Source organism: Daphnia pulicaria, chromosome 1 (genome assembly GCF_021234035.1).
Source record: "Daphnia pulicaria isolate SC F1-1A chromosome 1, SC_F0-13Bv2, whole genome shotgun sequence".
Classification (NCBI taxonomy): Eukaryota; Metazoa; Arthropoda; class Branchiopoda; order Diplostraca; family Daphniidae; genus Daphnia; species Daphnia pulicaria.
In genome coordinates, this window is record NC_060913.1 from 8325476 (window position 1) to 8351182 (window position 25707).

A 25707-nucleotide genomic window follows, 5' to 3' on the forward strand; every position below is an offset into this window, starting at 1 on the left:
AAACGACAGAGAAGTCTTTAAAAAAGTTTAAAAAAGCAAATAGGAAACCAGGGGAAAAGATTTATGATTTCGCTATTCGTCTTAAGGAACTATTCAGATACGCTTATCCCAAGAATTATGAAGAAGACTCCTTTCAAATTATTTTAAAAGAAAAATTCATAGATGGAATTGATGAAAAATTACAAATGAAAGTTAAATATAAAGAATTCAGAACCTTTGACGAACTTGTTGCCGCAACAAGAAAATATTCGGTTCGTATGGAAGCTATTGAATCCAATAAGGAGAGACACGAATTTGTTAATGCTATCAATCAGACTAGTCACTCGAATAATTCAGAGATACAAGAAATCAAACAGATAGTAAGGGAACAACACGAAACGGTCAATGCAATAGCGTCTGCATTAAAACAGGGGAATAAACAGGCAGAAGAAACAGCTACTGACCAAAGTGAAATTGCTAATTGTATACAAGAACTTTCAAAAGCTGTTAGCTTTCTGTTGACAAAAGACGGAAAACAACAACACGTTCAGAAACAAGTAACCTTTCAAAATCAAATGCCAAATTTTCAGCCAACTTACCCCAATAATGGAAATAGTCTCAGATTGCCTTATAAACCATTTATCAGTAATAATACGCAACAGAATCAGCCTTTTTATAATAGACCAAGTTGGCAGCCTCGACCACCCAGATCACAGCAGTGGCAACCGAATCAAAATGCTTTTCAGCAGCCAGGGTTTAGACCAAATTTCCCAACACCTTTTCAAATACCCAATCAACCATCCACTCCGACCCAGCAGTTTACTAGATTCCCACTCATTTGTTTTTCGTGTGGTGTAGAAGGCCATGTAAAGAATAATTGCCCTGTTCCAAGGCAACAGAATTTTCAACCAAATTTTCCATCAAATTTTCAGTCAAATTATCAACCAAATTTTCAGCCAAATCATCAACAAAATTTTCAACAAAATTTTTCTCAGAATCAACAAGTCGAAGCTTTAGAGTCAGCAAAACCGCCAATTTGTTACAATTGCAGAGGTATCGGACACAAATCATTTGAGTGTCAAATGAAACCAATGGGCCCAGGTCATCCTAATTTACCAGGACCCCCTCCAAGGAAACAGGGAAACCAATAAGTATCAACTGTGGCTTTGGGTCAGTTGATAGTGAGCCTCTTCTTCAATCCCGAAATATTGCTAAGTTAACTACATTAACAAATGAATCAACTCCTCGAATTCCTCTTTCAAGTTTTCAGCGTTCTTTTCAGGCTTTATTTGATACAGGAGCAGCTAGAAGTGTCATGCATTACAATCTTTTTCAATCTCTTCCACAGCGAAGTCGAGGGACCTGCAGCAAACTCGATTTTGATTTATATGATGTACATGACAAAAAATTAAATACGTTTGGACAAGTGATTTTGCCTATATATTATGGAGATGTTAGACTTTTCCAAAATTTTGTGATTAGTGATGGTATTTCAGAAGATTGTATTTTAGGATGGGATGCTATTAGGAAACATGGCTTTACAATTAATGGGGAAAATCAGAGCATTTATCTAGCTAGAGAGGAGCCAGACCAACAAAAAGGCACATCAGGACCAGCGCCCGAAATGACGATTACAGCAAGTCAACGAGTAAAAATACCCCAGCAATCAGTAATGGTAATTGAGGCGAAGATGAAGAGATCATTTCCTTATGTCTCTCCTAAAGCGACAGTGGTTTTTACGTCTAATAAAACACTACCAGGTGGTCTAGAAATAAGGGATTTTGTTAGCACCGTTTCGAACGATGGAAAATATAGTTTATTAGTAGAAAATCATTCAATGCATTCTGTTTGTTTACCAAGATCTTCTCAATTAGGAACGATTGAAATTGCGAGTTCAATCATTGGAAAAGTAAAAATAGATTATGATAGTAGTTTAGGGGATAAAACTCAAGTTTGGTTAAACTGTGAGGACCCAGAAAAAGGAAATATGGATAATGATAATAAATTAAGGGATAATACTCAAGTTTGGTTAAACTGTGAGGACCCAGATAAAGTTGAAATAGATAATGATAGTAGTTTAGGGGATAAAACTCATGATTGTTTAAAACAATACTATGAGGACCCAGAAAGCTTTAAAGAGCCGCAAGGTTATTCACGACGGAACATTGTGGCAGCAGATTTTTTTTGCGAACCTAAGGATTTTTCCCGTCGGATTCTTACGGTGTCAGAAAATATAAATGAGCCAGAGGTTTATCCAAGAAGGAGCCTGGTGGCGTCAGAAAGCTTAAAAGAGCCTAAAGTTGATTTACGACGGAGCTTTGAGGCAACAGATTTTTTTTGCAAGCCTATGGAGGTAGCAGAAGATCTTAAAGAGCCGACATTTTTTAATGAGGTTCCAGAGGATCTTAATAGTGATTTAAGCTTAGATTTAAGGTCAAGCGATTATTTAAAGCAGAGTAGAAAGATAGAGACTGAAAACGCGTACGCGAACGCAGAAAAGGAGAGAAGCGGTAAAAATCCAGAAGTTGATTCATTTGAATTCCCAGACGTTGATTTAGAATTTCGAGAACCCCTTTCGGACTTAATCTTTGAATTTAAAAAAATTTTCGCTTCTGAAACTTCAGAGTTGGGTAGTACCGACTTAATAAAACATACGATAGACACACAAGGGAGAGGCCCTATCAGACTACGCCCATATCGCTTACATGTAAAATATAAAGATATAGTTCTTAAGTTATTGGCTGACTTGAAAAAAGCTGGGATTATAGAGGAATCAATTTCAGCTTGGGCAGCACCAGTAGTTATAGTTATAAAAAAGAATGGAGAAATAAGAGTTTGTGTTGATTACCGTAAATTAAATAGTATAACAAAGAAAGATTCTTTTCCGATGCCTCGTATTGACGACACTTTAGATAAGTTATACGGAAAAAAGTTTTTCTCCACTTTGGACTTGGCCTCAGGCTATTATCAAATTGAATTGGAAGAATCGGCCAAAGAAAAAACAGCATTTGTAATAGAAGATCACCTTTATCAGTTTACGAGAATGCCATTTGGATTATGTAACGGGCCACCAACTTTCCAACGGCTAATGAATTATGCCTTGAGAGACGTCTTAGGGAAGAAGGCATTGGTCTATTTGGATGACGTTATAATTTTTTCAGACACATTTGAACAACATTTGGAAGACCTCCGTGAAGTATTCGAGTTGATAAGGGAAGCAAAATTAACGTTAAAATTCAAAAAATGTCAATTTTTGCAAAGATCAGTTAATTATCTGGGCCATGTGATAACAGCGGAGGGTATCAAACCAGACCCAGCAAAAATCGAGCAAATAAAGAACTACAAAATACCGGCATCAGCAGATGAAGTTCGTTCCTTTCTAGGATTTGTTGGATATTATAGAAAATTTTCACCAGATTTTGGCGCGATAGCAAAACCATTAACTAGAAAGACGCATAAGGATATGTTAAAACAGCCGTTCACTTGGACGGAAGAAGATCAGAAGGCGTTTGAAACGTTACGCGACCGTCTTGTGACGCCGCCCATACTGGCATATCCCAACTTCAACGAAAAGTTTTTACTTTTCACCGATGCCTGTGACTACGGAATTGGAGCCGTACTGTCGCAAGTGCAAAACGGAGAAGAACACCCGATAGCCTATGCAAGTAGACAGCTGACGAAGCCAGAAATGAAATACTGTACTACTGAGAAAGAGGCATTGGCGATAGTTTATGCAATAAAACATTTTAAACATTATTTACTAGATAGGCCTTTTGAGATAATTACTGATCACGCAGCTCTTCAGTGGTTAAAAAATCAGAAGGATAGTAACGGTAGACTTGGTAGATGGGCTATAGAATTAGCAGGAGTAAATTACGAAATAAAGTATAGGCCTGGGAGAGTTCACCAAAACGCAGATGCTCTTTCACGTATGAAGATAGCGAGCCTAGTAACAATCCAATCGACGGATAAATTTCAATATGTATGTGAAAAACAGAGTGAAGACGAATTATGTAAAGAGATTAAAGTTTATTTAGAAACCGGGGAATTAGATCAAAAATATGAAAACAAGAAACCAGAATGGGCAAAAGAAATAGAATATTTTGAAGTAGTCAACGGAGTGCTTTACCGACGGGAAATTTTAACAAAAAAGAGCAAGAGAAACGAAATAAACCATCAGCTAGTTCTCCCCCTTTCGCTTCGTTTGCTAGTATTAAAAGAGCTTCATGACGGACCAATGGGAGGTCATTTAGCATTTCTTCGCACATACTTGAAAGTTAAAAATAACTATTATTGGCCAAAAATGAGAAAAGAAATCGAAGAATATTGTAAAGCTTGTAAAGAATGTACAGAAAATTCCAAGTGTACGTTAAAGGCCTATTTACATCCACATGACCTAGCACAAGCACCCTTTCAAGTCATAGGAATTGATTTCCTGGGTCCAATAACACCAGCATCAACAAACGGAAATAAATATATCTTGGTAGTCACGGACTATTTTTCCCGTTGGCCAGAAGCATTCGCGCTAAAGAATCAGAAAGCTTTAACGACGGCCAAATGTTTATTTGACACAGTAGTGACCCGGCACGGAATGCCTAATGCTATCGTTTCAGACAGAGGAACAAATTTCACTTCAAAATTATTTAAATATTTTTGCGAAAAATTGAAAATAAAACATAGATTAACGACCTCTTATCACCCGGCTAGTAATGGAGAGACAGAAAGATTTAATAGAACGATAACGACCATGTTAAGAAAACAATTAAAAGACGGTAATCATGAAGATTGGGAAGATTTAATCGACCCTTTACTCTTTGCCTATAGAAATTCAATTCATTCTTCGTCAAACGAGACCCCGTATTATATCATCCACGGTAGAGATGCCAACATACCTATAAATGAATTTCTGGGAGCAATCCCTAAAACAAATATCTCACCCTCCGATTATGTAGGAAATCTGGTCAATCGTTTACGCTACACTTTTCAACGAGTACGGGAAGAAAGTGAAAAAGCGAGGGAGCGGCAACGAGAACAATATAACAAAAGAGCAAAGGAAAATAAATATGTAGTAGGGGATAGAGTTCTATTAGATATAGTGGTAGTACAAACCGGAGACAGTAAGAAATTTACTTCAAAATATAAAGGACCCTTTCGAGTAATTAAAACTTATAATAACAAGACAGTAGACATCGCCGACAATTCTTATAATATCCAACGCGTGCATGTGAATAGGCTAAAACCGCTGTTTGAAACGATGCTGTGGAAAGACGAAGCGTGCCCAGAAATAGAGAAACCAGCCGAAATAAAAGACCCGCGCTTTAAGTCAATAAGTACGCAAGTAACAGAAGGAGCAGAGGATGAAAAAGACGAAATAAATAGCGAAGAATCAAATATTTCTAGTAACAGTAATGAGGATGAAGATGACGAAATAAATAGCGAAGAATCAAGTATTTCAAGTGAAAGTAATGAGGATGGCTGGGAAACTTTTAGTAATGAAAGCGATTCAATTGAAACGGAAAACGAAGAAAACGTAAACGACGTAGGCCTAACAGACGAGGAAAATTCTAGCATAGATAAGAATAACGTCGAAAAAGAAACAACGAAAGTCAATGCAAATGAAAAGGAAAAAGGATTGCATACGGAGAGAAAAAGCACAAGTAAAGAGAAAAAGGGGAGCAATATTCAAAAAGCTAAAAATAGAAACTCGCGTCCTTATCGCGAGCGCGTTTTCCCCTGTCCACCCTCCCCTGTGTTAGCTGATATCATATTTAACGCGCCATCAACACCAACTCAACCCCTTCAAGCAAATTTACACCCAGTAGTAACGGCAGAGAAAAAGAAAGAATTAAAGAAAAAAGAAACAGTAAAAGTGGCCGATTCTAACGAAAGGCCCAAAAGAATTCGACGGAGACCTATTCGTTATGAAGCAGAAATGTGAAAAAGGATTGAAAAAAATATATATATGTGGAGATGGAAAAAGAATGTGGAACATTGAATTCAAGAAATAATCATGTGTTTGTAATTGTCTTTTATCAAAATCAGTCAACTTCCTTCCTTATCTTATACCTTATTATTCATTTTTTTGCCTCATTATGATTTTACGCCGTCTTCTTAATACCCCAATAATTATGCGACATTTGAATTCCTATATTTTTGTTGATAAATTTCTCTACCAGTAACCAGAGTTATAAGAAGGAAAATAAGAAAAAAGAATTCGAGACAGAAATAAGGTCCCATTTCAACTTTTAATAATTCAGTAAATTAATAATAAAATCAATTTAGATAAAAGGAAAGAAACAAAAAAATATATATATATATTTTTGTCTTACAATTGAACAAAATCTAAAATATTTTTTTTCTCTTTTTCCCACATTTGAAACTTTAAACTTAAAAAAAAAAAAAAAAAAAAAAAAAATTCTCTTTAAACTTTTAAAAATGATAGTAATAATAATTAAACTATAATCTCACTTTGATAAAAATGCCGTTTTTCTTGAATATTTCCCTTGCAGTATATTAATTCACCATCCAAAAAAAATCTTTACCCTCCCACACTATTATCCGATATCTTAATATTGTTCCATACATCGTGTTTCTTTTTATAAGTGATTATATTTTGTCTTAAATTTGTTTGTAACCCGTAAAAAAACAAAAATCGCTTTCGCTACGAGAAATCTTAATAGAAAAAAAACCCACAACCGATGATTGATAAATGCTTTAAATGATAATTTTTTATTCATAATTGTTTTTTTATATATTGAATCTTTTCTTACTGTATTGTTATATTATGTGTGAATTTTGTATTACTCTATAAATTTTTGTCACCAGTAGCACGAGAATGTTTGTTCTCCGTATGCTACTGCTGCTAGGCCTATACGCTCTAGGCCTAAACGCTCTCGAGGTCACCGTCTGTGATTGCGAGCAAGCGTCTCAAAAAGGAATTCTGCAATTCTCCGATGAAGACTGTCAGCCCGAAAAAAATGAGAATCGCACAAATGCAGTTAAATATTCAGTATATACGGAAAAACGAGAAGAATTAAAATTCCCTGGCTATATTTGTGCAAGATGGAAGCAAATCAAACACATTACTACAAGCTTCTTCGGTCAAAAAGTGGTTGTGCCTGACAAAATTGCCTTGGAAACATCTCCTCTCGAGTGCCTAACAATGTACGAAAGCCGTCGGTGCAATGAACAACCAATGACGATCAACGACAATAAATTTTTCTACGATCAAGAACCAGTGGAAGATGGATGGTGGTTGGAAACAGTCACAGCCGAAACTATCAACTGTGCCGTCGAAAAAATCCAACTGTACCAAGAAACAGAAGGGGAAAGTTTTTCAACTCCCCTTGGAATAGCGCCAGCAACAGCAGGCAGCATATCCCACAATCACCTTACTTTAATTTGGGATAAAACATTTACCGTAAAATCAGAGCCTAAAGCACGTCTGGTTGAATCTGGTGTCGCGATAATAATAACAACCGGCACACCAAATAAATTCCGAATGCACGATGAAGAAAAAGAACTAGAATTTCACATACAAATAACGAACAAGAGGTGCCTCCCACCACTGACAACTTGCGACGTTAAAGCAGATGCTTTTGACGTGATAGGCCAACCTAAACTATACATTTTCACAACACCAATTATTCCGAAAAATTCTTCGCTAGAGGAAGTGTCAAGAAAACGCCCGGTGTTGAAAGAAGATGCAAGTATTGATGTCGTCGCCAACTTTCAATACTTGCGTGACCAGCTCCTCGACAACGAAAACGACTTGACTCGAGAAATAGAGAACTTACAGTGCGAAAAAAGGAAAGCTACCCATGAACGTGTTGTTTCTACAGCCCAGTTTAACGGATGGCTGGCAGCATCCATGGTCAACCTTCCGAAGTGTACTAAACTGAGCGCGTTCGGAAAAACAGTGCTAGCTATTACTTGCAAAGTGCGCAACGTGTCGTTCGCTGCAGAAGTGACAAACTGTGGACCTCAGCCAAAATTTGAAAAATATACCATAAATCGTGACGGTTGGGAATTAGTTCCGTTTTCACCATGTTACTGGTCTGTAGGCTTTATAAACTTTAATGATAAGCCGTATGCCTACAGCAATGGGACTTGGCGGCCAATCGTCGCACAGATTGTGGTCCCAACACAAACTTTGGCGCATTCATTTCGCTATAATGAAGTGAAATATTTTGATTATGTGCATCAATCTAATCCAGCCTATAACGACGCCCTATTGGACAGCATGAACGTGCTAGCAGATATCGTTTCAACAATTAACGATCACTCCGCCGGAAATTTCACGCCATCTCACGTTCCAAGGACCACTAATATCTTAGTCAACGCCGAAGAATTGTCTGTCTACCCGGATTGGATTGAAAAAATAAAGAAATATTTTCTTCTTGCAGTAGTCATCATCATCGCTATTATCCTGATTCGCATTTTTATAGCTTGTGGCTGTTGCAATCTGCTTAAAAGTTTTTGCTGTTTTCTATGCAAACCTAAAGCTACCACCGCCGTCAATCCACGCGCGCGCCGTCCTTTGAATTGAATTACGGGGCGTAATTCAACGGAGGTGGGAGTGATGTAATGAAGCGTCCGCTTAGATAGCGCGCGCTGAATTATTATACTATTTTATTTGAATATTATTCACGCATACCATATATAGTCATGTGCGAAACAAGCGCTATAGTTATTTTGGCCAAGCTTTTATTGTATACGCTTCATGTACTGCTTCTTCCATTATTATAATTTTATTATGCTTAAACCAGCTTAATTAGAATTATGAAGCTAGATTTGCAGCTACAAACACGTTTGTTTGCAGCTGCCAATCTGGAATGTTCTTACCTTTGTTCTCGATTTGCAAACATTTATATTTAGCATTTTGTACGAGGGTTTATAAGGAACTCTCGATCCGTCAGTTCCAGTTCAGTCTCTTTCAGCTCTTGATTTACGTCAGTTCTCTTCCAGTCTTTAGTTCTTGATTTACTTCCGTCTTGTGTTCCTGTTCTAGTCTTGATTCATCTTAGTTCCCTTCTTCAATCGTTTCTAACAGTTACCGGTCCCTTCTTGTGTACCGAGAGTTATTAGTGTTGAGCTCTGTGTTGAGTTCTAGTGCTGTGTCAACAAGTGTCTTATCCTGTCTCCTGTTTCTTCTATTTTTCATCTCAGTAACGGTATGTTATTCTTAATTATTATTTGTGCTACTAGTTATTAGTGTTAGTCCAATACATCGGCTTGTGGGTAAAACGCCTCTGGTTGTTTATTCTTTATTATTTTTAGTCTTCTCTTTGTAAAGTTATTCCGTCCGAGAGGATGGATCTTTACACAAGTCAGTTTCAGTTACTTTGCACATCTCCTTAAACATTTATCGGTAGTTTTTTGTGGTAATTTTTTAGTGATAACGGACGATAACTATTCCCCCAACAAAGCTCACTTGTTAAATTTTCGATATTTGCTTTTTTTCTACTTCCGGTTTTCATTTTGACTTCCGGTTTTTATTTTGACAGAAGAACTCCAACGACAATAGAACTCCAAAGACATACGAACTCCATTTTAAAATATTATTATTAAAATACCCGACAGTAGAACTTCAGTGCCCGACAGTAGAACTCCAATAATTTTTTTTTAAATTCACAGACAGTAAAACTATTCTTCTTCAGAAAATTGTAAGCTTTTAATGTTTAGTAATAGCCAGTTAGTAATAACTAAAAATGTTAGTAATTAGCCAGCTAAGCAAGCAAAGCCGTTCCGTTCAGTCATTTGAACATGAATCTAATGGCTGTCACTAGGTGGCTAAAATGATGTTCACCACCAGAGCGCGAGTGCCTTCGTGAAGACGAAATAATTTCCATCTGTTTCCGAGACGCTGACTGAAAGTGTATTCGAAATTCGTTACGGAATTGCGGTCGATCAATATTTTCAGCCATGAAATGTAATTGGTAGTGCTAGTTTGGATTTCTTAAATTTGATTAATCTTAACGTTTCTGTCTGAATTTACAGGCAATCTGGCATATAATTTCACTTGGCTAAATAATAATGTGACGACGGACTTGGGTTGAAACTGCTGTCCATTTTGCCGAAATGTCGGCCATTGTTAGCTGCACCTATTCGGCTCTACGTCTCATCTCTTGCAGAAACACTTCAGAGCTTGTAAAGTAATTTTGTTTATAAATTTCCCTGCAATAATGCAATAGGCTTTATTAGTGGATGTTTAGTTCAGAGACAGATCCCTTTGCTCAACTGTTGCAGAAATTGAAAACACAACAAAGTCTGAGCTTCATTGCTGTCATTCATTAACATGGTTTTGTTGCAGCCAGCTGGTGAAAGGTGTGATCAAGTCAAGTTGAGAGCTGCAGCTGCTGCATGCAGTTAATCAAGCTGGTGTTATCTGAAGTGTCACTGCAGGAAGTCTTCTTGAATTGGTAATAATATTGATATTATTGGTTTTATTGGCAAGTCTTGTGTTTTCTTTATTTGCTTGTTTGTTTGTTTTTAATTTTGTATTCAACAGACAAGTTTAACTTGATGTGATGTAGAAAATTAGGGTTAATATTTCCTCCTTCCAATCAATTGGTTTCGTTCAAAAATAGCTACATTGTTGGTCAGTTTCCACTAAGTTTTTTTTTTCAATTTTCTTCGAATCAAATTAGAAGCACTAGAACAAAAATTCCCACTTAGTATTACCAAGTTTTTGTAACATATTGGAAGTAGATGTACAGAATTATTTCCTGGTTTCTTTTTTTAATTTCAATTTATTAATAATTTTCAATTTAGTAATTTTATTATTGGTATCCTTTTTCACATTTCAAAATTTTATTGCTTATTGGTTCATCGATGTTATTTTGCTTTGTAGGAGTTAATGGTCAATTAGATGTTTGAGCTGTTTATGGTGTTGCCGTTTGGTGTGCAGTGGTTTTGCAGTCCCTTTCCAGTTGAGAGATGTTCTGAAATGAAGCTTATGCAGACCTGCCGTTCAACATCACCCTTCAATGTGCCATTTTTTTATGTTGGTGTCCATGCAGTATATGAAGTGTTGAAAAGTTGGGTTAAGTAGTCAAGGTTGCCCAATGGCTGTCGGTCTTGTTTTATTGGCGGCATTTCGTCGATATGTCGTCTCTTGCTACCTCTACCAGCGTTGAGGTAATGCTTGATGTTTCGTTCATTTATTGACTCTTAATTAAAATCTCTTCTTTTTTTTTTCAGTTAAATCGTTTGCTGCTGTCCATAGACTTGATCCATTGGTGAAACTGAGGAGAGGTTGCTGAAATTCAAGACTCGTCAATAATTTATGTAGATGTAGATATTATTACAAGCGCATAATCTGGGCTCCCTTCTTCAGTGGCCCCGTTTCCCTAAATAACCACTAACCAACGCCCGCCGGTGGTCACTCACTCGCTGCGACAACCAGGAGGAAGGGAGATGTTTGGTCGAACGGGGACTTGCAAGGCGCATGATTCGATGAAATCTGTTGGAGGGTCATGAGTCTAAGCCGGAAGCCTACTATGACACACTGCTCTCATAATAACTGCTCCTCAGCTCTCTTCGCTCTTTTTCCGGTTTCTCTTAACCATGGCCGGGTAATCTCCCTGGTCGAGTCAGTCGGGCAGTGTCTCCCCCTGCTCGACTGGCAGCAGTTTGTACCGGACGGTGTGTTTAATAAATAAACCAATTATATGCACAATTATTTCAATTTAATAGGATTAACAAGGATTAACAAAACCAACATACAATATAAATCTGTTTATTAAACATACCGTCCGGTACAAACTGCTGCCAGTCGAGCAGGGGGAGACACTGCCCGACTGACTCGACCAGGGAGATTACCCGGCCATGGTTAAGAGAAACCGGAAAAAGAGCGAAGAGAGCTGAGGAGCAGTTATTATGAGAGCAGTGTGTCATAGTAGGCTTCCGGCTTAGACTCATGACCCTCCAACAGATTTCATCGAATCATGCGCCTTGCAAGTCCCCGTTCGACCAAACATCTCCCTTCCTCCTGGTTGTCGCAGCGAGTGAGTGACCACCGGCGGGCGTTGGTTAGTGGTTATTTAGGGAAACGGGGCCACTGAAGAAGGGAGCCCAGATTATGCGCTTGTAATAATATCTACATCTACATAAATTATTGACGAGTCTTGAATTTCAGCAACCTCTCCTCAGTTTCACCAATGGATCAAGTCTATGGACAGCAGCAAACGATTTAACTGAAAAAAAAAAGAAGAGATTTTAATTAAGAGTCAATAAATGAACGAAACATCAAGCATTACCTCAACGCTGGTAGAGGTAGCAAGAGACGACATATCGACGAAATGCCGCCAATAAAACAAGACCGACAGCCATTGGGCAACCTTGACTACTTAACCCAACTTTTCAACACTTCATATACTGCATGGACACCAACATAAAAAAATGGCACATTGAAGGGTGATGTTGAACGGCAGGTCTGCATAAGCTTCATTTCAGAACATCTCTCAACTGGAAAGGGACTGCAAAACCACTGCACACCAAACGGCAACACCATAAACAGCTCAAACATCTAATTGACCATTAACTCCTACAAAGCAAAATAACATCGATGAACCAATAAGCAATAAAATTTTGAAATGTGAAAAAGGATACCAATAATAAAATTACTAAATTGAAAATTATTAATAAATTGAAATTAAAAAAAGAAACCAGGAAATAATTCTGTACATCTACTTCCAATATGTTACAAAAACTTGGTAATACTAAGTGGGAATTTTTGTTCTAGTGCTTCTAATTTGATTCGAAGAAAATTGAAAAAAAAAACTTAGTGGAAACTGACCAACAATGTAGCTATTTTTGAACGAAACCAATTGATTGGAAGGAGGAAATATTAACCCTAATTTTCTACATCACATCAAGTTAAACTTGTCTGTTGAATACAAAATTAAAAACAAACAAACAAGCAAATAAAGAAAACACAAGACTTGCCAATAAAACCAATAATATCAATATTATTACCAATTCAAGAAGACTTCCTGCAGTGACACTTCAGATAACACCAGCTTGATTAACTGCATGCAGCAGCTGCAGCTCTCAACTTGACTTGATCACACCTTTCACCAGCTGGCTGCAACAAAACCATGTTAATGAATGACAGCAATGAAGCTCAGACTTTGTTGTGTTTTCAATTTCTGCAACAGTTGAGCAAAGGGATCTGTCTCTGAACTAAACATCCACTAATAAAGCCTATTGCATTATTGCAGGGAAATTTATAAACAAAATTACTTTACAAGCTCTGAAGTGTTTCTGCAAGAGATGAGACGTAGAGCCGAATAGGTGCAGCTAACAATGGCCGACATTTCGGCAAAATGGACAGCAGTTTCAACCCAAGTCCGTCGTCACATTATTATTTAGCCAAGTGAAATTATATGCCAGATTGCCTGTAAATTCAGACAGAAACGTTAAGATTAATCAAATTTAAGAAATCCAAACTAGCACTACCAATTACATTTCATGGCTGAAAATATTGATCGACCGCAATTCCGTAACGAATTTCGAATACACTTTCAGTCAGCGTCTCGGAAACAGATGGAAATTATTTCGTCTTCACGAAGGCACTCGCGCTCTGGTGGTGAACATCATTTTAGCCACCTAGTGACAGCCATTAGATTCATGTTCAAATGACTGAACGGAACGGCTTTGCTTGCTTAGCTGGCTAATTACTAACATTTTTAGTTATTACTAACTGGCTATTACTAAACATTAAAAGCTTACAATTTTCTGAAGAAGAATAGTTTTACTGTCTGTGAATTTAAAAAAAAATTATTGGAGTTCTACTGTCGGGCACTGAAGTTCTACTGTCGGGTATTTTAATAATAATATTTTAAAATGGAGTTCGTATGTCTTTGGAGTTCTATTGTCGTTGGAGTTCTTCTGTCAAAATAAAAACCGGAAGTCAAAATGAAAACCGGAAGTAGAAAAAAAAGCAATTATCGAAAATTTAACAAGTGAGCTTTGTTGGGGGAATAGTTATCGTCCGTTATCACTAAAAAATTACCACAAAAAACTACCGATAAATGTTTAAGGAGATGTGCAAAGTAACTGAAACTGACTTGCTTTAACAGCTGAAAATTATCGAAGCGGTAGAAAAGGAAACATTTAAGTAAGACTCCGTTTGCTACTCAAGTGAAGAAGGGTCCGATTTAGGAATTATTATATTACATGGACCGAGTTTAAACTAAGTAGCTAATACTTAATTGAAAATTAAACAAAATAAGTCACTTGTCGGGTACCTGGGCATAATCGAGTGGTGAATGACTACAGGTGTGTTATAGTGGACGGAAGCGATCACTGAAGTGGTCCAGTAACTCGTCAGTGAAGTAAGGACAAATTGTGTAGCAGCATAAAAAGGATGGAAGCCAGATGAGCGTGTGTCTCGAAGATAAGGATAGAGTAGAACGTTGGTGGTGGAAGTCACTCTTCTCATAGATGGGGATCTTGCGAGCTCTGTAAAGAAAATGTATCACATTAATGAAAATACAAAAATGAATAAAACATATCAATCTTTACCTTTTCTAAGAAGCACACTGAAATGTTCATGATAAAAACCAGTAAAAATGGCATTCACAGCAACCAACAGCATAACTCCTTGTGTCGAGATAAATTTTTGATGGTCAAGAAAGTGTCATAAACATTTTTGCAGCAGTATGGTGGCAGGTGATATTGATGCTTTACCTATATCATTTGAGTGATGAATATAGTAAGGCATAATTTGATTCTCATCCAGCAGATCTGGTATGTTTACAAACACATGGCAAGTATGTTATTCATTCCAGACTCTTCATGTCACTGAAATTCTAAGTGGCAGTGGGAAAAAGAACGCTATGTTACTTACAAATTTACACGAATTTACCTATGAAAAATAAAACTCTACCTATCCCTTGGCTGAGTGTCCTTCTAAACAGAAGTAGAAAAAGCCATAACAAAAGACAAGCTGCTGCAGGTTAAACCACCAAAATTGCAAGATTCTGAAAAGATCCTGTAGTTCATGAGCAAGAGTACCTATGTTATATGAAAATCTGAATTATGATGGTCTTAATGCTTCACTGTTTTGGTATGGTAGCAGCAAAGAGAAAATTACCTATCTCGGAACATTTGTATTCCACTATGTGTGGGCTTCAAATATGGGTTTTAGGCTTTTGTTATCCTGAAGATCATGATGAACAATGAGTCAGTGACTGAGCGCTAAGCCAACTTGTTGGAATGACAGCATACATCTAGACTTGCAGAAATAAATTGGTATAATATACAAAATGAGGAAACTAGGGCAAACTAAACCTACATAAGATGCAAAGTTCAGCTTGATATTTGAAATCACAGAAAAACTAAGTATAAATTACTAAATTAGCAACACTTTGTTTCGCGCAATTCATGTTAAATTGTTAATTACGTTAATTAAGGTTGCAGTCTTCTGAGTACTCGGCAGCTGCCATTTTGTTAATTTTTAGTTTGTCTGCAAGATTGAAATCACTAGTCACTACAGCGTATTGAATCTATTTCCCTTTATCACTTTCAACTGAATTCACTGATTTGTGTAAGCTGCTTAGAACGAATTTATAAAACAAAGCAAAAGAAAATTGAACACAACACAAACAGCAGCATCAGCTATGCCAGCAGCCAGCAGGAAACAAGACGCGTCGCGTCACGGCCTCTTTAAGGCGGGAAAACCAAATTTAAATTAGTAAACAGCAACCCAATCGAAAAGATTTTCGAAAAAACTTTGAAGATTGAAAGTGAGCATTGAGCAATATAATAATACAATTAAACGATGAACATGGCAGAATGGCAGTTATAAATTCATCCAGTTATCAGTTTGAAATGTTTTTTTATGTTTTTTTTCTTAAATGAATTTTTCTATTTGCGGAATTGAAGGAGCTATTTGGGCTGAAAGCTGAAACCTCCAATAGTCATCGCTGAATAAGCAAATTTTTATTGCTTCTGGCAATCCAATAAGGGAATCATTTTATTAGCTATTTATGGCGGAACCACAAAGAAAATGTAATAACAAGAAATGAATATTTGGAAAGTACTTTATTAATTTAATCAAACTTCGTCATGGTACAGTCTGGGTACAGCTCTAGATAACACACCGGACGTCATTTATAATTTAATAAGTATTGTAGGTATTGTAGCTGCCTGCACCGGTGCGACGGTAAGGGAGGGCAGGGGCAACTGGGAGTTCGTATTCGTGAACGGGAGCAACTGGGAGCTCGTAAACGTGGACGGGAGCGACGGGCAAGTGGTCGCCCTTTGGCCGGAATCCGTTTTCATCGGCGGTCCAGGTCAGAGTGAATTTCTCGCCTTCGGGTGAGACCCAGTAAGAGGATCCAGCGTTGGTGTTGCCATAAACGTCGTCGTAAGTGGCTTTGCCATAAGAATCGTAGGCGACGCCTTGCATCTTCTTCTGCACCTGCGATTCCTCACGGGTCGTGTAGTCGGATCCAGAGTAGCTGCAAAATTAACAAAAATAATTTGTATTAGTATTTTCCTAATTAATTTAAAGAGAATAAGGACTTACCCCCATTTGCTGCTTCCGTCGAGATTGCGGACGTCGTGTTGGCTGGTGATGGTGATTCCGCCATATCTGTTGTCCTTGTTGTAGCCGGAAGAACCGTAGCTGGGAGATGTCATGTAACTGGAGTCTCTATGGGTTGACTCATAGCCGGAAGGAGCGGCGACAGCAACGGCCAGGAGAGCAGCGACAACAAACTATAAATAAAAATGAAATTTAACTAGTAAAAAATGAAATTGAATAAATTGGATTAAATTATTAGTTACCAGCTTCATGTTGATTCGATTGTTTGGTCGTACGAATGATACTTTGAATGGACAACTGCTCGACTTTTTATACTCGCCGATGCTCCCATAAAACAGTCAACTATCTAAATCTCTCAGTGAAAGGCCGTCAGTTTGATTTGACCCGATTTTTCGTTTTTGGTGTTTACTGTCATACTTTGTTGTCCCCCAGCAGCAAAGGCTGGCCGCGCCCATTGCGAATTCGAGTCCATTCTAATTGCGAAATGTTCGACTAAATTTCTTAACTGTAACAATATGTTAAAAAGTGCAGACGTTACAGCAAAACTCCATACGAAATTTCAGTCAAAAAATTTTATTAAATTAAAATATTCCCAGCACATCGACAACCGGTATTTAACGTTCAATAGGAATATAAATGGGCATGCACTTTCAAAAATTAACATATAACGGCATTCCATTTTGTTTTCATCTTTCCTGTGAAATGTTCATAAACTCATACTAAGTGAAACAATTTAATAATTGATCGAAATTTTAAAGAACACAACTTGAATTTAATCGACTTCATTCAGCGACGGAGTACTGAAAACCAGCAGGGGATTCCCCATGAAAAGTTTGGCATTGAACTGAATCTAAAAAAAAAAATTTTTGAACAGGTTTTTCATACCCAATCACACTTCCAAGCGCAAGTGTAGGAAAAGGGCCGGCATCGTTCGCTAGTCACTGTTGTCTTTATTAACGCCAATAAATTAGCATATACGTTCAATTCACTTTGCAGTTGAGCAAAGATGATTTTTGCTCTGGGGAAAAATGACTTGGCTGCATATAGGAAAGCTACAATTTTACGACAAAGGTAAACTGTTGTTATCGGTTGATTCCGGCAGCAACAAGTATCACGTGCTGTAGTGGAAGCCCTGGAAGCGATGCAATTAAATCATCAGATATTTGATCCCTGAAAACCAACAACAAGAAAAGAAAAAATGTTAACAATTAAAATGCTAAATGATTTAATTTTGATTGGATTTAGGTATTAATTGAGTGGATGGAAGTTTCATACCCTGGCGGCGACTGTTGGCAACGTCGGGGATTGGCCGTATCTATTCTAATCTACTGGACCTGTTTTTTGCCGGGTAGATAAAAATAAAACACCCAGGTAATCTTATAAAAGTAGGCCTATTAAAATTTTTCCTCAAAATGTTCTTTAATTGTTTTATTTTATTTTAACTGGATTGAATTTATGTCAACCGTAAATTCCTCGGAAATAACTGCCAAACGGTTAATAAATATAGATGTAACATTTCAAAATACTGACGGCAAATAAAACAATTAATAGTAGGAGCAGAGTGGGAGAGTTGGATGGGGCGTGGCTTTAATATCAGAACACATCGAGGCCGAAGTTCGACTCCCCAAGGGAACATGGTTAGTTGACCACTCAACCATCAGGTGGCGCGAATCGTCCACATTTGTATAAGAGACCCAAATCTGCGCCACATGACCGAGAGTCTAGGGGGCTTGATGATTCCACTGAGATTGAGAAGGGGAGATAATCTCGAAGTAATCACGGCCAGACTAGCTGTATGTTGGTTTGGTACAATCTGATGAAAAATCGGTTTGTGCTTAGTCCCCCTATACTCGGAGGAGGGAACGTCAGGTTTGCTTGCAATCCTGCACGGGAAAATCCAACTGGCTCAGGTGAAATACCCTGAGAAACAGTGAATAATACCCTTCCCTGATGGCAAAGGGAAAATCCACCGAAAGTCCTTCGGTAATTCCGGTTCTCCGGATGCGTTCAGAAATCGCCCTACACTAGCCAAATGTGGGACGTTATTGAAATATTTTGATCGAATTTCAATCAACACATCGGGCAAACTGCATTCTCTAGAAGACTTAGAAAAATGACATAATAGAATTTTTTTAAATAACAGAATTCTATGTCAGACCGACAATATATCGTCTATAGCAGTTGTTTAATACGCATGCAAGCCTCATGTTACGCAATTCTGAAATTTAGCGAGAGTAAATCAATCCGTTAACGATCCAATTCTCGTTAACGAAACACTAAATTAACTTCCCACCTCATTTACGGATTTGACAAACAAGAATCCCAGTTGTGCAGAAAACAGACTATTCCCTCCTCCCACGCCCGATTAAAATTAAATCTTGTTCAACGCAAGAAAAAAGTTCGTTGCGAAACACAACGAACCACACGATGAATGATTGAATGGGCACATCAGCAGTTGGAAGTGGAGAGGGAAAAAACAACCACACCCCATTGAAACATGGGAGATATAACCGTTAAAATTTATAAAATCAACCTTATCTACTTAAAAGAAGGCAAAGAATTCCCATTTTCCAACAAGGAAAATAACGAAAATATTGAAGAGAGGTAAAATCACAAATATCTGCAACAAATTATGTACAGTTGATCGATTTTTGCATCAACCAACACGTCCTTTATAGATAACTAATCAGCCACTGCATCAATCCACAAAACCATCCATCTTTGCTAGCAATTTTCACCAATTGACAATTGAGTAAAACGAACTTTCCTTACGCCCCACCCTTATTCTATTACATACACCTCATTTTGAAATATCAATGAACATCCATTCAACAGACGAAATTATCAATCAAAAAATGCCCAAAAGATTAAACGTGTTTTCCTACCTGGGGTCGGTGTGTCAGATGCTCAATATCAGGAAATGACGTGATAAGGACGGAAATATTGTCCAGCCACATAGTGCTGGATGTCACTCTTGATCCTACAGCCTGAAAAGAGTACCGTAAAAAGAAAGAGGAATCAAAACAAAGAAAATCTGAATTTTGATTGAGTGAAAAAAACCCACCGCAATGTTGATGTCTTGGTCCATGGTAATGCAGGTAACTCTGACTGAAACACCCATCAGGGATCATCCACCTAATAAAAGAGAACAATTTATTTCAAATACTGACAATACCTAAATGGAAAATGAAGCAATTCTTACTTGTTTCTCGTCTCCAGTTCGTTATTTGACCATCGCCTTCCAGTCCATCCGCATTCAGCAACTGCAAATGCTGAAGACCTCCTCAGGCACGCACTGCAGTATTTACCACCCACTTGAAGTCGTCGCAGTGCAATGGATCAGCTCATGCTTTGTTTGAATGGAAGCAATGAGACACGGTAGGATCCAACAACCCGCAAACATCCAAAATCGGTAAAAGGGAGCAGAATCGTCCGTTGGATTCCGCTGGAATCGTTTTTTCTCGCTCGGTGTCCAGTAGCGGAAGTTGTGCCCAGGACATGGGCAATAAGCTTCTTACACCCTGTTACAATAAGTTAGAACATCCGAAAACAAAAATTCGAAACCCCAATGCATTGCAGCTTGATGGAGTGGAGTAGGGAAGCCTCAGCTTTTGTTTTGTGGCTCAGCGTACTCGGGGAACCCATTCGTCAACGACATTGTCCGTGCACGATGACGACAACACACTACACACAAACAAAAGACCAAGGAAGAATATTATTACTTCTACGTATAATTTGATTTAACGTGATCTTACTGACTAACAAACTTGACACGATGCATACAGGAGGGTTGAATTGGCACCCCTTATCCAAAGGCGCGAAAATATGATGACGTGGTTTTTCAGGTGCATTTTTGCCACATTTCCGACAACTTTTCTTTCTGCAATAAAAAAGACGAAACAAAAGATTTTGATTCGGTCCCAACTTTTCTTTAGCAATTTGGAAATTTAAATGTAACCGTACTTTAAGCATTACCGAAGGAGGATTCTCTATTACACAATTGATTTAATTGAACAACCCACTCCTACGGTCCTACCGACTGACTAACGAATTGACTTTACGGAATATATTCTATATCAGTGAAGCAAAGGGGTCTATCAATAAACTGAATGTAACCTTTGTGTAGCAAAATTTTTGAAGTTTTTCTGCAGGGATGAGACATTAAGCCCATACAGGTAGCCGGCTCCAGACAACATTTCGGCATAATGGACAGCATTTCTCAGGCCACGTCATCAGTACAATGTAACGGGAAAATAACTACGTCTTAGAAAAATGAAATTTATAAACGCAAGAATTTTCTTAAATTTACGCCGTCTGAATATTTCAGATTGGGGAAACATTTTGGTAAGAAAATGTGAAGAACCTTGAGATTCACCATTTACGGAAAAATCTAACCGAATTAAGCTCGATAGTAAAATTAGCGATTCACAAAAGATAAAAATTCCAGTCGCTGCTGTCTGTTGCATCTTCCCTTTCGCTAATTTGCATATTTACCAAATGTCCATCCCCGAAGAAGAAGAGAAGAGAATGTTTCCTGCGGAAGGTCTTGGCCTATCACTTTCACTCAGCCGCAACTGCTGCGAGGTATAAAAGGTGGCCAACACGCAATCTTCTTCACACAATTCCTTCAACTGTCTTCAGAAGAGCAGCTTGACAACCTAAACCAGCAAAAATGAAATTGGTAAGTTAGTTAACTCTTATTTGATTAAATGTCAAGTTAACCTTTTATTTTGACTTGATGCACTGCCAGATCGTCGCTGTCGCTTTCTTGGCTGTGGCCCTCGCCGCACCTCAAGGAGATAAGAAGCCAATCGAAATTGTGTCATCCAACAGCGAAATGAACGCCGATGGCAGCTACTCCTTCGAGTAAGTTAATATTAGTAATCCTCTCATCATTTGATCTTAATGAAAAAAATGTGTCAAAATCAGTTTCGAGTCTGCCGATGGGACCAAAGTGTCTGAAAGTGGCAGCCAGAAACAAGTTGGACCCAAACCGGAGGATATCGGGACCGTGTCCAAGGGCTCCTACTCGTTCACGACTCCCGACGGCGTCGTCCTCACCGTCAATTGGGTGGCCGATGAAAACGGATTCCAGGCCACCGGCGACCACCTCCCCACTCCTCCACCCATGCCCGAACACGTCGTCAAGATGCTCGCAGACCTCAAAGTCGCCGGAGTCCTGTAAATCATTAAAAAAAAATTGCCTTTCAACCGGAATCAAATTTGAACAAAATCTACCAGATGTACATAACGCTCAGATTCCCCGCCCACAATCAGTTGTACTAGAGTCAGTCAGACGGGGAATAAAAAGTTGTGTTTCTTTTCATTTTTGAGATATTTTAAGTTAATTGGAAATTCAAAAGCGATGTTGATGCTTAATCACAGAAATTTATGGAAAAAACGAGCCCTTTAAAATTGCAACGTAATTTTCCTGGCGAGTCCAGCAGAATTGTCAATTTAGTTTCAGTTCAAAAAATGATTCTCAATCATCATGTTATGCTCAAGCATGAAACTGAAAGGTATCAGGGTGGGGGGATACAAAAATTTAACATAATCTATTAGTGTCGACGTGGATGAGATTCGAACTCATGCGTGCAAAGCACAACAGATTAGCAGTCTGTCGCCTTAACCACTCGGCCACCACGTCTACCACATCGCAAAAGTGCGATAGAAATTATTCAAAAAAAATAACCGTTAAGGTTTTTTTATCATCATTTCCAGTTTCCAAGGAACAAGAAAAAACTGCACTGCAAAGATGCCAAAGTTGAAGATGAATTGGTGAATGAATGAATGAAGATGGTACGACACCTGATGGAAAACTACAACGCCGATCCCACGGTTCGAGATGAATTAGGGAGAAATGCACTTGAAATGGCCGCCATGCACTCAGATAACACAGAGGTATTAAATTTACTTCTAAGACACACAAACGTGGATTTTGACGGATGCGACGAATCCGGGAAAACTGCACTTCATTTCGCCGCCTATTCGTCAAACGTCGTCGCTGCAAGACATTTGATCAAAATGGGAGCAACACCCAACCTGTTTGACAGACACGGCAATTCTCCACTTCATATGGCAGCATATCATTCAGACAACACGGAAATGATCGATTTACTTTTGGAAGCTCAAAAGAAAAGTCAAGGCGACGATGGGATCGACACTTTCGATCCTCGCAGTTCCATTGAATTTACTGCTCTACATAGTGCCGCCAATGCCTCCAATGAGATAACGGCCAAACATTTGATCAAAAGGGGAGCAGACCCCAGGCGAAAAGACAAATTTGGTCGCACGCCATTTCATTAAGCGGCATCCTACGCCAAAGACATCAACATCATCGATGTTTTGGTCAACAACAAACAAGTCAACGTCAACGCCTTGAATTATTCTGGACTAAGAGCACTCTCCTACGCCAAATGTAACCAGCACGGACTAACCTCGGACATTGTGCAACGATTAAATGTTCCACTCCATACAGCAGTTGTAGCACACTCTAGACGTCCGCTTATTCTTTTTGTAGTTGTGATCCTTTGTTTGTGCTCCTTCGACTCTGTTTACCAATTTAATACTTGGTGCTTTCCTTGTTATCTTATTGTCTTTATTTTTAAGCCTAAATTCATCCGCTATTTGACAAGAAAGTTGCATATTGATTGATCTATTGGAATAGGGATTGGAGACTGCCGGTAAAATGATTGGCAAGGCTATTTTTATCTACTCCTGTTTTACCCTTCACGCAATCGAAGTTCAATTTCTCCGACGAAACACATCGCACTCCTACAAATCCTACACAAACTACCTAGTCTTGATACTGTCAGAAAGCCCCAACAGATAATCGCAATACTCAATGTGTTATTTTGACTTTGTTCCTACCTTGTGTATCTCGCCCATCTTTCCATCCACACGTCGGCACAGAATTGGGATAATTGGTTTTCATTTTCTCCATCCAGATTTCAGCAAGACGTCGCATCACTGATGAAACCTGTTGGTCAACGACACACAGAAAAAAGGCCAAATTACATTGAGTTATACTAGTACTTGAGAACAGTGAGTAGGTTATCAATAAATCAATGAAACTGTTAAGTCATACAGCAAACATTTTTAAACGTCTAAATGAAATAAATGTGTCTGTACCTGGTTTTGAGAACGCACATCATTTGTATGGGTCAAGGGCAGGTAATCGCCGATGGAATAATCGACACTAAATCAAAGTAAAATATGGACAAAGCGACACACAAGAGATTATTCACGGACGAAATTGATTAACACAGAAGTTGCGAAATCGCCAGTTTAGAAATCCGTCCACACTCCTTGCCGACAGACAAACGTCTCACTTCGTGTGACTACGCCCCCAACATATTTCTTTACTGAAGGTGAGAAAAGGAGGACTGGTGAGCCAAATGGTCCATCAGCAAACCACTCGAGTTGAGTGCCGGTTATAAGACAAATTCAAGGTCACACTACGCCCAGATATTACGTCGATGACGTCACTCTCCCCCCTATTACATCACACAAATGGGAGGGTACAAAAATCAGTCTGTTGACATAACACGTCTAACCAAAAGATTTTTTTTCCACTTTTGAGTAAAGCAATCTTCCGATTAAATTATGCTATCATGTTTAAATATATTTTTTGGATTAACTACTTGAATTTAGAAACAAAATAAAAATATCCTCCACCCAAATATTAAAAAAGAAAGTGACAAAAATCAACGCCAGAGTTTGGTGTTGTTGATGAATAACTTGGAATCGTTTCAGAACGTTAGAGCCGGAACATTGTGTTTCAGAACGCTGGCGTTTTACTTTGGACAGTACATCATTTTGAGTTTGTTGATATCCAACTGTCACCAAGAAAAACGATAATTATTTTAGAAAAACGTGAACTTGAGAGTCCTCCACGATAAATAATTAGCTGCAAGTTGAAAATTGCATTTATTTAAACCTACCTGACTAAAACCTTTTCGTTGTCCAATTACAGCCCCATTTGTGTTTAATTTAGTCGTCATTTCCCGACCCAGCCCATAGTGCATCACGGAACCTGCGTGATAAAACAAAATTAAACAAAAGTTCACGAAAAAGAAACGAAACTTAATTTTAACTGACCATAGTCGTAAGTTAGGAGGTTGCTGGATCCTTCCGCAATTGCGTACTGCGCCTTCCAGCCTGAGATTTAAAAGAAACGAATGGCCATCCAATTATTCCGCTTCCACGCTAAAACGTAAGTCGATTAATCGGACCGACCTTCATCGATATTGTTCCAAAGAATGTTGACGTATGTGTCACGATCAGGTCGAGTGTGTTCGTGGTGGAAGCCGACACGATGCATCAATTCGTGCATGACGGTGCCCGATTGATACTGGTAACAGCTGGGCGATAAAGTGACATCATGTGCTCCTGTACCTTTGTAGTAACCGAGTCCGATTGAATAACACCTGAAACTGTTGCGAGGTGTCAAACCACAATTAAAGGTTAGTCACTAACTAACTCAAAGATTCTGGCCAAGCGTAGGCCTACGTACGCTGTGGTATCAAGATTGTTGAGTTGGACGTAGTCCGTTTGCCTCGTTCGCGGGACGAAGCGAATGCAGGTATTCTTGTGGTACTGCGTCATGGCGTAACCGATGGCGCATCGCGCCTTGGCATCTGATTCAAATACGAGAAAATAAATAAATTTGGATTCATAATAACGAATTTTTAAAAATAAATCAAATGCGAGGCGTTACTAAATGTGGAGTCGAGGACGTATGGAATGGCGCTAGCATTGGGCCACTTTCGACTAAGGTAGGCGTTCTTATTGGGTACAATGACGATGTCATTACCCTCGGAATAAGGAAAGTCTTCGGGTGCTAAGAGACGGCCAACGTTAATAGATTGAAAAAGGATTAAAAGTATCTATAGCGATATTTTTACCCGCTTTGCCAAAGGTTGGAACGCATGCAAGTTCTGCCGCGGTTAAAGGGGCTCCGAAAGTTCGATCTATTTCAGGTGTCCCGACTGGAGTCCCTGTGATGACTTGGATCATCCAGCAACACGACCAAACGAAGGCCAGCATAACCCTCGCACCCGATTTCATCATTGTATTCGTCAATAACTTCTCTCGTCAAAATCAAAAGTAGAAACAAATGAAAGCCGATAAAAGAGACAATGACAAATAAAGTCAAACTTCGCCGAGCATTT

At 38.5% G+C, this 25707-nt stretch overlaps 3 protein-coding genes, 5 long non-coding RNA genes and 1 other non-coding gene across 12 annotated transcripts; 3 read left to right on the forward strand and 6 right to left on the reverse strand.

The window, feature by feature from the left end:
- The first annotated feature begins 9702 nt into the window (after positions 1–9702).
- LOC124350528 lies at positions 9703–11640 on the forward strand. Of its 2 annotated transcripts, XR_006921049.1 has the most exons (5): positions 9703–9910; positions 9979–10133; positions 10194–10400; positions 10832–11118; positions 11182–11640. It is a non-coding gene; the product is annotated as an uncharacterized LOC124350528 (long non-coding RNA). The 2 variants fall into 2 exon arrangements; XR_006921050.1 differs by having other exon boundaries at positions 9894–10133.
- A 78-nt stretch (positions 11641–11718) lies between these two features.
- LOC124350531 lies at positions 11719–13655 on the reverse strand. 2 transcript variants are annotated; one of them, XR_006921052.1, is made up of 5 exons: positions 13448–13655; positions 13225–13379; positions 12958–13164; positions 12240–12526; positions 11719–12176 (listed from the first exon to the last, which is right to left on the reverse strand). It is a non-coding gene; the product is annotated as an uncharacterized LOC124350531 (long non-coding RNA). The 2 variants fall into 2 exon arrangements; XR_006921051.1 differs by having other exon boundaries at positions 13225–13464.
- Positions 13656–16010: 2355 nt separating this feature from the next.
- LOC124349459 (endocuticle structural glycoprotein ABD-4-like) lies at positions 16011–16870 on the reverse strand. The gene is made up of 3 exons (XM_046800090.1): positions 16777–16870; positions 16517–16707; positions 16011–16448 (listed from the first exon to the last, which is right to left on the reverse strand). The coding sequence occupies exons 1-3, from the start codon at positions 16783–16785 to the stop codon at positions 16106–16108; spliced, it is 543 nt and encodes a 180-aa protein (XP_046656046.1). The 5' UTR covers positions 16786–16870; the 3' UTR covers positions 16011–16105.
- Positions 16871–19590: 2720 nt separating this feature from the next.
- On the reverse strand, positions 19591–20040 carry LOC124350722. Its single transcript, XR_006921098.1, has 2 exons — positions 19737–20040; positions 19591–19669 (listed from the first exon to the last, which is right to left on the reverse strand). It is a non-coding gene; the product is annotated as an uncharacterized LOC124350722 (long non-coding RNA).
- A 12-nt stretch (positions 20041–20052) lies between these two features.
- On the reverse strand, positions 20053–21346 carry LOC124351012. 2 transcript variants are annotated; one of them, XR_006921320.1, is made up of 4 exons: positions 21257–21346; positions 21029–21192; positions 20294–20414; positions 20053–20218 (listed from the first exon to the last, which is right to left on the reverse strand). It is a non-coding gene; the product is annotated as an uncharacterized LOC124351012 (long non-coding RNA). The 2 variants fall into 2 exon arrangements; XR_006921321.1 differs by having other exon boundaries at positions 21029–21183; positions 21257–21343.
- Positions 20422–20799, forward strand: LOC124351243. Its single transcript, XR_006921435.1, has 2 exons — positions 20422–20626; positions 20661–20799. It is a non-coding gene; the product is annotated as an uncharacterized LOC124351243 (long non-coding RNA).
- Positions 21192–21860, forward strand: LOC124349728 (endocuticle structural glycoprotein SgAbd-3-like). The gene is made up of 3 exons (XM_046800541.1): positions 21192–21215; positions 21285–21400; positions 21464–21860. Exons 1-3 carry the CDS (start codon positions 21207–21209, stop codon positions 21717–21719), a joined length of 381 nt encoding a protein of 126 aa, XP_046656497.1. The 5' UTR covers positions 21192–21206; the 3' UTR covers positions 21720–21860.
- Positions 21861–22099: 239 nt separating this feature from the next.
- Trnas-gcu lies at positions 22100–22181 on the reverse strand. Its single transcript has one exon. It is a non-coding gene; the product is annotated as a tRNA-Ser (tRNA).
- Positions 22182–24108: 1927 nt separating this feature from the next.
- LOC124348872 (hatching enzyme 1.2-like) lies at positions 24109–25621 on the reverse strand. Its single transcript, XM_046799237.1, has 7 exons — positions 25441–25621; positions 25254–25376; positions 25050–25173; positions 24773–24969; positions 24635–24694; positions 24478–24569; positions 24109–24372 (listed from the first exon to the last, which is right to left on the reverse strand). Exons 1-7 carry the CDS (start codon positions 25604–25606, stop codon positions 24331–24333), a joined length of 804 nt encoding a protein of 267 aa, XP_046655193.1. The 5' UTR covers positions 25607–25621; the 3' UTR covers positions 24109–24330.
- Between the last annotated feature and the right edge of the window lie 86 nt (positions 25622–25707).

What these genes read in the sequence shown, in the direction of transcription:
- LOC124349459 (XM_046800090.1), bottom strand. An exon ending in GACGGAAGCAGCAAATGGGG is followed by an intron (nt 16,449 to 16,516) that starts GTAAGTCCTTAT and finishes TTAATTTTGCAG; the next exon opens with CTACTCTGGATCCGACTACA.
- LOC124348872 (XM_046799237.1), bottom strand. Translation starts at nt 25,606, where the DNA reads ATGATGAAATCGGGTGCGAGGGTTATGCTGGCCTTCGTTTGGTCGTGT. An exon ending in TCCAACCTTTGGCAAAGCGG is followed by an intron (nt 25,377 to 25,440) that starts GTAAAAATATCG and finishes GCCGTCTCTTAG; the next exon opens with CACCCGAAGACTTTCCTTAT. An exon ending in CCTCCTAACTTACGACTATG is followed by an intron (nt 24,570 to 24,634) that starts GTCAGTTAAAAT and finishes TTTATCACGCAG; the next exon opens with GTTCCGTGATGCACTATGGG.
- LOC124349728 (XM_046800541.1), top strand. An exon ending in GATGGCAGCTACTCCTTCGA is followed by an intron (nt 21,401 to 21,463) that starts GTAAGTTAATAT and finishes TGTCAAAATCAG; the next exon opens with TTTCGAGTCTGCCGATGGGA.